We start from the raw sequence: 11951 nt of genomic DNA on the forward strand, positions 1-11951 counted from the left end.
GACACGTATGACGTTTTGCAGCATCACAGTTATATTTTGTTGATTTTCCTCTTCTGCAGATGTACAGAGAAATTATCAAAGCGCTTCAAGAAGCTGCCAAAGATGATTCTACCATAGCAGTTATTACTGGTACAATACTTAATATACTTCTCTTAGATTTGCTTTATTTTGTGTCGAAGTACAGCACTGACATGAACTATCTACCTCACGTTTAGGCTAAGATAGAATTGTGTAAATGGGGAAATTCTTTCCTCTAGAGTAGGCTGAAGCTTTTCTAAAGTGTTTTGGCAAAATTATTTAAAAGTGGTGTTTCAAATTCTTTAGCAAGCTTGCAGTTTCTGAGACGAAAAGACAAACATGGAATACTCCTGAGGACTTTATTACCTTTGAGGAGATGATGCATTTGCTCCATAGCATTTTCCCTACTGCTTTTGGAGTTTGTTTGTATGGATTTAGTTAACTCTCTCGACTTCTGTGATACATTGGAACGTACTAAAAACAAGCCCCTCAAGTGCTGCACTGACATGTGCAAGACAAAGTTTCTGCTATGTATTTATGTATGATCATTAGAAAAGCTGATCTTCGGCTTCTTGATTCTTCTGGGGCTGCTGTAGGAAACAATTTGGCAGGGATGCTGCAGCCAAGCCCTGCTGTATCGCAGTCACCAGATGCATGATGAGTACAGTTGGATGACCGCAGCTATAATGTGAAAGGGAAGCCCAAACTGATGCTGCTTGTGAAATCTAGCAGCTCAGAATTCATAGCATTTGAATTCTTTAGAGGACCCTTTTGTTTGTTTCTGATGCTGACTGCACAACGTGGTGGCAAGTGCGGGTGTGAGAGACAGAATGGTTAATGCAGGCGCTGCCTTTCTGGCCTATCTTCATTGCGTATAGGATGATTTGGACAGTTCAATCATACAGTCTGGCTTTTAAATACTCCTTGCTTTCTTTCGTGGTGCCTCAGATTATCTTGTACGTTCACCAGTAAGTTCTCTGCTTCTTATCGATGAATAAATCTTTCAATAGAATGATTTCAAGGCAGTGTTATACGCTATGCCATTTTCTTAGCGCATCAGAATGAAAGTGAAACTTGCTCAACATGTTAAATAGACTATTCTGTCTACTTTTGAGTCCTTTGTCAGTTTGAAGGGGAATGAATTGAGATGCATAAAAATACATTTCCATTTTCATGTTTTAAAATATATATATTTCTCACTTGTTACTGTGGGACTGACTGAAGTGACAGCAAAAATCTGAACGAGTATGCAGGGAAAAAAATAAAAGATGGATTTTTTTCAGCTGACAGCGCTACAGAAAATGAATTATTGTTTTTGTCTCAAATCTTTTAAATTTAATATTCTTCACTTACTTACCCACTGTTTTTCAGTGAAGTCTTAGTCAAAACTTATTTTGAACTGTCGTTGTAGATGTCCTTAAAGGTACTTTTGTACTTCAAGACAAGCTCTCTAATTACTTAATAGCGTTGGATGCGTAGAGTGAAATTCTTACGTAAACGTAGTAAATGAAAGCTTCTCTACCTACTTAGAAATCATTTGTGTGTTTATTTATATCTGTTCTTTGCAGGAAATGGAGAGTACTATACAAGTGGAAATGATCTGAATAATTTTTATAATGTCCCGCCCAGTGAAATGAAAAAGATGACAAAAGACGGAGCAGAATTACTCAAGTAAAACATCTTGTTTTTAAATATGCATACGTTACAGTTATGGGTAAAATAATTTGCAGGCCTTGTTAGAAAACATGACAGCAGGAGCCAAGTTACACTATGATACATCCAATTAGGTGACTGTGTCTAAGAGCTCACCGTGTGTGTAAACACGAAGACCGTGTGGGAGAAGGAGCATTAATCATAAGAAATAAATGAGGAAATGTGGTGCATGTTAGAAATCCTTGTGTAATCTTTTAAGCACGGTGATGGTACAGACTTGGTTTTCATTTTTAGCCCCCAAAGTACATACAGATAAAGTGACAAAAACATGTTTTTGACTCTACAGTTTGTAAACTGTGCTTTGATTTATAATTTAAATAGGAACTGTAAGCGAAGCGCTCAGTTTTGCAGCTTTTACTTGGGCAAGCTGCCTGTGGCTCGCAGTTGCCTGTTACAAAGTGATAACGATACAGTTGGAATCGGTTGCAGGAAGTGTTATTTAGTGGTGCTCCAGTCTGTAGTGTTCTGCAGAGTATTCCACACGATGCATAGTCTCATGGTCTCTTGTTCTTTCATCTTGCTTTTGTGAGAAGACTGTATTCGTTATGCTATAAGTATGACACAGGCACGGTGCTTCGTTGCAATGGATGGACAAAGGTGCCAGAGAAGTGGAGTCTTTATAACACTGTTTACTTCTTCAAGAGATTGTATTTTGAGAATGCATTTTTAACTTCTTGGAAGAAATAGCTATCAAAAGAAACAAAGCTCTGTTCCTCAACCGTGTGCAGAACAGCACTAGGGAATTCTGTGTTGTGGTAACATCGCAATTTTGGTACCTGCTTGGAGCTTCAGTGCAGAATAGAATCTGTGAAGGAAAGGGCTATTGGAAGAGTAGAATTGAAATGGGTGAGGTGAAAGACTTGTTAGCGAGCTGCATTCAGCAACTGTAGCTGAAGAAGGCGTTGCTTTCAAAATTTGATTGCAGTTAATTAGGAAGGCTGAGCTGACGTGCATGTTTGATTCTTAGTTGGCAAGGAGATATAAGTATTTAAAATAGTTCTTCTTTTCCTTGCTAGTATTCATTTGGGAAAGGGTCTACAATGTATACTAACTAGGACATAGCTTATGTTTTTTGTTATGCAGTGTCTAATCATTTTTGTTTTGAAAGTGGTTTATATTTAACAGAAGAGACTGGAATGTCTCTTACCTTGTTTCTCCTTTTCAGAGAGTTTGTGGGTAGTTTCATCGATTTTCCTAAACCACTGATTGCAGTGGTGAATGGCCCAGCTATTGGAATCTCTGTAACGCTCCTTGCATTGTTTGATGTTGTCTATGCTTCTGACAAGGTGAGTATATTACACAGCTGATCCCAAGACAGTCTTTATGGCTCCTTCTGTAGCAAGTGTTACTTGGTGCAGAGTAGTCTGACAGAAAAACAAACCATCAAACACACGGAAGACAGGTATAAATGCCTTTTCTATCACATTGAGGAACACTTCTATTAATTACCTGCCTAGGGTTGTGCATCAGCCAGTGTTTAATATGCATCTTAAAACGTAGCACATAATTGTATTATATAGCTTATTTTTTATGCTCTCTGTCGTTTATCTGTATACGGTTTTTAAGCAGAACTTAGCCCAAGTTGTTAGTTAATTTTAGGCAAGCTATTACTTGCATAACTGCCAGTGATGGGTGGCACTTTGAATTCTGCCTCAGCACTGTGTTAGATTTTTCCTCAAAGGCCATGTTAGACTGGCTTTATCACTATGAGACTTAGGAAAAACTGATCTGCAAGACTAAGTGTTGCTTGCCCCAAAAGGATTGTCTTTGACTATGTCACTCCCAACATATGCTTGTATAACATACGTAATTCATACAGTCTATTCCAGTTCATAGATATCTGTTATCAGAAGGTTTTTGGGTCCTCCCTCTTCCTCCCTTCCCATCTGATCTTTTCTTGCTGCAGGATGATCTTTTTGATTCTCGTTCCCGAATCTAACACATTCATCCTCTCTTGTAATAGCTTTCAGTGTGCACTTAGACTGTTAGATATATTTCAGGTTTACATCCGCTGTCTTAATCTTTTCTTTTTTGAGCTTTATTTTTTCCTCATATGCTTTCTTAGGCCTGTAATCACATTCTTCTGGACTCCTTATAGTTGTTCCTTGTCTTTCTTTAAGCATAATAATACAAACTGAATACATCAGTCCAGCTCATGTCCTACTGCCACAAAGTAAGAAAAACTTCTCCACATTTTGCACACTGTATTTCTGTTTTGGCATCCCAGAATGTCACTTGATTTGTGTACTTGTGATCTGTTGTAACCCCTAGACTCTTTATTGTAGAGCTGTCAGTTAAAGAGTAGTTCCTATCATGTATTGTACACAGAGTAATTCCTGCCAAGCTTGTCGATACTAAATAATACCTTCTTATTCATACTTCTTCAGTTTATTAAGACTATTTTGAATTGTGATAAATTCCCCCTTGTCTTAGTGTCTCTGGCACCTATAAATTAACTTAGATTTAGTTGCATCTTATTTTTGCTTTGTATTTCTATTTTTTCAAATCTCTGCACTCTTGTCTCACCCTTAGTCATACAACACAGCTTTATCTCCCTCTGTACTTGTATTTAAAGTCAATGATGGGCTTGTGATTTAGCTGAGAATATCTGTTAGTACCTTCCTACCTGCACTAAAAAGTTTATTGAGGTCTTTTCAAAGATGAGTATTCTCTCTTCTTCCTTTTCCAGGACTGTGAAATCCATGTAGTAAGGTCATCCTCATCCAGACTATGTTGTACTTTTTCTGCTAGTTTCGTTTAGGCATTGATATGGCCTACTCTACAAGTGTCCAGCATTGTTACGTCCAGACTGATTTTATTCCCAGCCAAGCATTCACAGAATGGCCAGGTTTATAGGACAGTGTACAGCCTGTCCTAAGTACAACATAGGAGATAGAATTGAATGGGTATCAGATAAGAATGCCTTCTGCACTGGTTTTGGCTCCAGTTCCTGGAACACCCTTTCTCCTCCCCTTGCTAAAGCAGAACCAGTTACACTAGCCTGTATCCTTGCAGATGCCTAACCTTTTAGTACAAACTTTCCATCATACAGATATCCCAAGCTTGTTAGGAAGCCTATTGATAGGTCCTACTATATAGTCACCTGCAGTACAGTACAAGATGATTACCTTCTACAATGAAAGCTTAATTGGCAGTAAGCACTCTTCATGTATTAGTTCATATTTTTAAAAGGCAAGCCTTCTGTCTTCCTTGCTTAAAGTTGATCTGAGTTGTCAAAACACAAAGCTTTGCATTTAAGTTTTAACTTGTAAATAGGGTTTGGTTTTGTGTGATCCCACAATACATTTCTGCCACAGATTTCTTTTTCAAATTTTTAGAAAATTTGAGGAAAGAAGATTCAATGACTTGAATTTTTCAGCAGTAGAATAAATTTAGTGTGCTTTCAGAGAGGAAAATTCTCTTTACCTCCCAAATTATTTGGGCTATACACTTAATAACTTTGGGGGTAGATATGTATGAACGTTCTTCTTACAAAGCTTTTGCTTACGCAGATTAGTTTTCCAAGCCCTCCGTTCAAAGAAGGTAATTTCATCAATGGAGTTTTAAGATAAAGGAATTGAATTATATACATATAGACAATTCTTATGTGCATTGAAAGGTTGAAGCTGTGTTATCAGATGATAGTTAAAGCCTACTATGGTAAAAGTTCAAATCTGTTTCTGGTGAACACTGTTATATTAAAAACTGGAAAATGAAAACTAAATCCTAGTACCAAGCTCTGTTGTGAGGTTTGTTGCTTTTATTTGTTGTTGTTTTCCAGGCTACATTTCATACCCCGTTTAGTCAACTTGGTCAGAGTCCAGAAGGATGTTCCTCTTACCTGTTTCCAAAAATCATGGGCTCAGCCAAGGTAAGAATGCCTGCGCTGTATGTAGGATCTTCTGAACTTTGTGTCAGTGTTCTCCAGCTGTTAGAGCAAGCAGAGTCACACGGAGTCCTTGAAGAAAACTCCTGTTCACATGTTTTGAACCAAAGAGAGTATCAGCACAAGGACTTTAACAGAGGACTGAACGCTGGTAAAGCCATAGAATGATGTTGATGGAAGTTGTCTTTGTTATGGCTTCCTCCACCTATCTGAGACTATTTCTATATAGTGAAAGGTTGTATCTTTTTTCCAGCAATGGGAGGGAACGATGTAAAAGAAGAGGAGGCTCAGACGTGACCTTATTGCTCTCTGTAACTACCTGAAGGGAGGTTGTAGTGAGCTGGGGTCGGCCTCTTCTCTCTTATAACTAGTGACAGGATGAGGGGGAATGGCCTCAAGTTGCGCCAGGGGAGATTTAGGCTGGACATCAGGAAATACTACTTTTCTGAAAGAGCAATCAGGTGCTGGAAAGGGCTGTCCAGGGAGGTGGTTGAGTCACTGCCCCTGAAGGCATTCAAGAAACGTTTAGATGTTGTGGTGAGAGAGATGGTTTAGTGGGGTTATTGGTGGTAGGTGGATGGTTGGACTGGATGATCTTGTAGGTCTTTTCCAACCTAGCTAGTTCTATGATTCTATGAAAAGAGATTTTTTTTAAAAAAAAAAAGAGCACTCTCAAGAAACGTCTTGGTTGGCTCATCAATATGTGGCTCTAAGGCTGATGACACCAACAGGATTTTGGGCTTCCGGGTCATGGGGTGGTCTACATAACACCATAGGATGCACCTTTCTCAGAGGGTGCAAAGGATTTTTGTGCAGGAGTTAGCAGGGCTGATGAACAGAGCATTTAACCAGATTTGTAGGGGAAAGGAGATAAAAACCAGGCTTGCCAGTGATAAGCTATGGATTGGCACACCAAAATTTGAGGGACTGCATGTTAGTGAGATCCTTCAGTCTGCTCCATCAGTTGTTGGCTACAGTGAAGCACCTTTGGAATGTTTCTATACCAGTGCATGCAGCATGAGGAACAAGCAAGAGGAGCAGAAGCCTTGGCTCAGTCCCAGAGCCACTGCATCTCTGGCAAAAGTGAAACCTGATGGGCAGAGCCCTGTTGTGTGTCGCAATGGACTGTACTGGGTCTTTCTGCAGGGACAGGCAGGGCAGGTGAGGCTCTGCTAAAAAAGACATAGGCTCTTGGTGAACAGTAGGAGCTGGAGGCCAGTCGCTAGTGGTGTACCCCTGGAGCTGATACTGGGTTTAATACTTCACAACTTAACTGAGACAAAGATAATGGGACTCAGCATGTTTGCAGATGATAGAAAACTGAGAGGAGATAATCAAAGGGACCCAGACAAACCTGAGAATCTCTTCGAGTTCAGCACAGGAAAATACAACGTCCTGCACTTGGGGGAGCCATGTACTAGTGCAGGCTGTGGACTGTATGGCTGGAAAGCAGCTTTGAGAGAAGGACCTGGGCGTCATGGAAGACACCCAGTTAAACGTGTACTCTTGCAGCAAAGAAGGTTAAAATCATTCTGGTCTGCACTGGGCATAGCAGTGTCCTCACATTGAGTGAGGTGATCCTTCTCCTTTGGTTAGCACTGGTGAGTGCTGTATTATGGTCTTGACTTCTCCTGCAAGAGAGACATGGAGATACTTGAGAAGGACAAGCAAAGAACCACAAAAATGATTACAGCACTGGAACATACTGTGTGTGAGGAGAGGCTGAGAGAGCTGGAACTGTTTCACATGAAGAGCAGGATCTCAGGGGAATCTTACCAATGTTTATAAATACGTTATGGAAGCTTGTAAAGAAGATGGAGACATGCTCTTGTCAGTGGTGCCCCATGAAAGGGCAAGAGGAATGGGGCACACGTTGAAACACAGGAAACTCTGAATGTAAGAATTTTACAGCTAGGGTGGTGAAACACTAGAAAAGGTTGTGCAGCGTGGCTGTGAAGTCTCCATCCTTGGAGATGCTCTGGGGCAGCCTGCTCCAACTGACCCTGCTTGAGCTTCCAGCTAGACTAGAGGTCCCTTCCAGCCTCATCTTTTCTGTGATTCTCTGCTCTTCTCAGAGAGCAGACTTTTAACAGGCAAGAGCCTAAAACAAATGTGTGCCTTGGAAGCTTGTACCTTTCCTGTCACGTTCCTCAAGTCTTGCGTCTTGTTCACTCACACACTGCTTTTTTTTCATTTAGGCAAATGAGATGTTGCTTTTCAATAAAAAGCTGACTGCAGCAGAAGCCTGTGCTGTGGGACTTGTGAATGAAGTTTTTCCTGACAGCACTTTCCAGAAGGAAGTTTGGGCACGGTTAAAAGCTTATGCAAGTCTCCCCAAAAATGTCAGTATTTTAATTTTTTTCTCTACTTTATTAGCCTTTTGCATTACCAGTCCTCCTGCCAAATCTACGTTGTTACTTGGTTTCATGTAATCCTTAACTGAAATAACAAAACTCAGTGTATTTCGCTTCAAACACAGATCTGTCCCTCTGCTGCTGAGGAACAAATACCTCTTTTTTACCCTGGCTAAGTTCAATACAATGCACTTTACACAGAGACTCAATGGCTGAAAGACATTGAATGTTAGCTATTTAATCCACTTGCAGGCTGTGTGCAGGTTGTATTCCTTCTCTTTGATTTTTTGTTTTGGCAGTAGTAATATGTGCACTGTGGGTGCTCAGGATGAAGCTGGCTGGCCTTACTTTTGTGCTGAATTTCGTCATCCTGTTCACTAGTTTAGGCTTTGCAAAATTACTTGGGTCACAGTGGTATTATGTTGTGTTGGACAAGAGGAGGCACTGGTGCCAACTCCTGATAATCTAAGTTACATATGGCACTACAGGTTGTTAAATAGGTTTCACTTGTGCTCATCTGCTTCTCTTCTGAGCACTAGGTGGACTACTGTTTTGCTCCCCGTGAACCTCCACCGTATTAGCCTTAGTAATTAAATGTAGTATCCTACTTCCAGCTAAAGGGTTGACTAAGAGCTAGATGGTACAACGTTCATACAACCCGGTTTGATTTCCACTGTGTTTGTTGTGCGATTTTCTGAAATGAATGTACAGAAAACATAACTTCCTGATATTCCTCACTGAATGTAAATATTATTTTCCTCTTTCTCCTTCAGGCTTTGGCAGTGTCAAAGCAACTGCTACGAAATATGGAAAAGGAGAAGCTCCATGCTGTCAACAGTCAAGAGTGTGAAGTACTCACAGAGAGGTGGTTATCTGATGAATGCCTAAATGCTCTTGTCACCTTCTTTCAGAGGAAATCAAAACTGTAATCTTTACCAGCAGAGCAGTTAATGTTCTGGAAACAGCAATTCACCTTCTGGCAATAGCCATGTCTGCCCTTATCCTTAGTAGGCTTTCTCTGCAAATAATAATAATTTTACCTTTTGATGTGTTATATTTCTATACAGAGTACTGGGTTAAAACTGTTTCATGAAATTAATGCTGTGTTATGTGCCTTGGATCCTTTATGGATATTCAGTCTGAGGGAAAACGTTCATTATTCTGTAGGCAGCAGTGGTGTTTCTGAATAATACTAAAGTAGATTGCCTTTTGAAAGAAGGAACAAATTCAACAGCACTGTATTTCTGACAGCTTTTCAATGTCTTACGAGTGATTTTTTTCATCTGTGGGGAAAAAAATGCTGTACTAATGAAAAATAAATATAAGTATTTAATTAGAGTTGTGCTGATTATTACTACTACTTTTAAACATCCTCAGTGAGAGGGGAATTTCTGGAAGTGTATTAATGAAATACTCTTATTACAAATATACTTACTTGTGAGGATGTGAAATAAATGTGGCAGGGACTATGGGCATCTTCTTAATGTTGTTATTTAGAATACTAAAAATATATATTTGTTTATTTGAAGAAGGTAATCAATCTTCCTTGCTTTCTATTTATCTTCTTCTTTGGTAGTAGTTTGAAGAAAGGGGTTCAATCTAGCAAATTTGAAAGTGCCCTCGTAGTAAACCCGTAATGGTTCTAGACATCCCCACAACCAAAGAAAAATCTGTAAAATGAAACGCTGATGAAATTTGCCCACTAAATACTGTAGTTTTGAAGCATTAGGAAGAAAAAAATCTCACATGGAGAAAAAGTAGGTCTTCTCCAAGTCATCTGTCTGGTTAAATCATTTTTATTTCCCTGCGTGTTCTCCTGGCTGACCAGCAATCAAATGCATACATATTGCGCTTGTGTTAATGTTCAGCACTTGCCAATAATAGGCTGTGAACATACAAAAGAAAACATATCATACATTTTCAACTCTTCTTACTTTGCACAAACTTCCTTCAGAACATCCTGACAAGCATGCTGTTACTCATGGGTTTGTCATTGGTCTCTAACTTAAATAGTGCATAGCTCTAGGTCCCACTAGTATACTAGTTGAGAGATATAACATGTATTGGCATGTTTATCAAACCACAAGCGCTCCAGAAAGGCTCCAAATGCTTTCGCTGATAAGAACATCAGTGCTTTTGCTCTGATCCTGTATGCTAATTTTCTCCAAACTGTTTGATAAGGGTTTTCACACTAAAGGAACTCTGTTCTTTTTTTTTTTTTTCTTGTCATTTTGTTTTAAGATTTAGTGCAGCCTAGAATATACACGATGCCCCTGCAGCATTTCTCAGAATCTACTGTACAATGTGGGAATCACAGTCTTAACTGTGCAACTTGTTTGGAATAATGCATAAGAAGATTCTTTCTACTTAAAAATTATTTTCTCTTTGACTTTTCACAAATTATCTTCAGGGAAAAGAAAATCAGCAGAGAAGCACTCATAAGCATATAAACACCATGTTTGAGTAGAAATAGTGAAACTTATAACTGAAATATTTTGGCCCATAAAAATTATTTTGTCTGTAATAGATAAAGGAGTAAGACCTTTAGTTATTTGATGTATTTCAGTCTAGTAAAATGTAAAGTGTTTGCAATGCACCTCAAATCAAATCCTTTAAGCTCCATATCTTCTTCAAACTGTTCGGTTGGGTCATAAGCTCTTAATGACAGGAGACAGAGCAAACCCCTGAAAGAAGGGCACTGATAAGGAATAACAGTTTATGCATTGAGTGAAACACTTTTACTTTATTCAGATGGATGACATACAAGTTTCTGTCTCATTCAAAAAGCAAATCATTAGACACAGATTTTACTAGGAAATATTTGTATTTATCAGCTATGAATAGGGGCTTTCAGTTTATAGTATTGCTTAGTAATAGGCTTTTGTCAGAGAGAATCTATCAGTGTACCATGAAAAGATGGTGTTGTAGGATGTCCTGTAGCTCTGTCATCTGGAAACATTCCACTCTGGGTGACAGAATTGACTAAATTTCAGTGTTGATTATTGCCAGTGTTGTACCAAGAAGAAATGTTTCAATGGTGCTAAAAACAAGGACTTCAGAATAAATCTAGGAACCAAATAACGATTAAGGGAAGTGAATCTTGATGGTACCAAGTACATGAAGAGTAGGGAACATGGATAGGTAGCCTAATATCATAGAATCATTCAGGTTGGAAAAGACCTCTAAAATCGTCTAGTCCAGCCACCATGCCCACTAACCACGTCCACACGTGAATTCAGCAGAGTTTCAGATAAAAATCAAATGAGCAAAGCTAAGGGAATCAGCAAGGCTTGGCAACAAAAGAAAGCTGAGGAAGAATACAAACCAAAGTGAATGGAACCAAGTAGTATCAAAGAAATAATATCTCCACAATAACCCACTGTAACTCATTATTTATATAAGTAGTCTTTGAGCAAAACTAAGTTTCATAACGCAACAATTCAATTGTAACAGGAACTGTAAAGAAACCGTAAAGGAATTCTGAAAATAGCAGGGCCACAGGTGGGGGGAAAAAAAAAAGATTAAAAATGGTACAGTAAAATGAGCAGTCTTGATGTTGAGAAAAGCAAAGTGCATTTTTTCTCCATAAAATGATAGAGTGAAGAAAGCAAACAGGGCATAAGTGAAAAAATGAAGGCATGGATTTAAGCAGACTTGAATTTTTTCTCTACATTGTGGAAAAAAAAACCCAACAAACCACATAGAAGGATCTCACAAGGAAAGAGGCCATTTGCCTGCTTGTACATGGTGCTTCTAGACCAAGGTAACAAATGGTGTTTCAGCAGTGTGTTGTATTCACTAGAACAGGTTGCCCAGAGACATGGTGGATGCGCCATCCTTGGAGACGTCCAAGGTCAGGCTGGATGGGGCTCTGAGCAACCTGATCTCACTGTAGGTGTCCCTGTTCGTTGTGGAGGAGTTGGACTAGATGGCCTTTGACGGTCCCTTCCAACTCAACTCTTTGATGCTGATTTTCTGTG

The 11951-nt window shown here is 39.2% G+C and overlaps 1 protein-coding gene across 6 annotated transcripts in view; it reads left to right on the forward strand.

Moving 5' to 3' along the window:
- ECI2 (enoyl-CoA delta isomerase 2) overlaps positions 1-9309 on the forward strand; it is a 30834-nt gene extending 21525 nt beyond the window's left edge. For all 6 annotated transcript variants that reach the window (XM_021387374.1, XM_021387370.1, XM_021387372.1 and 3 more), the window contains 6 exons: positions 60-129; positions 1587-1689; positions 2897-3017; positions 5513-5602; positions 7816-7959; positions 8745-9309. In XM_021387374.1, coding sequence (XP_021243049.1) covers positions 60-129; positions 1587-1689; positions 2897-3017; positions 5513-5602; positions 7816-7959; positions 8745-8900 — 684 coding nt within the window. In that variant the 3' untranslated portion in view covers positions 8901-9309. The remainder of the gene's footprint in view (positions 1-59; positions 130-1586; positions 1690-2896; positions 3018-5512; positions 5603-7815; positions 7960-8744) is intronic.

The sequence above is a fragment of the Numida meleagris genome, chromosome 2 (genome assembly GCF_002078875.1).
Source record: "Numida meleagris isolate 19003 breed g44 Domestic line chromosome 2, NumMel1.0, whole genome shotgun sequence".
NCBI classification, from domain to species: domain Eukaryota; kingdom Metazoa; phylum Chordata; class Aves; order Galliformes; family Numididae; genus Numida; species Numida meleagris.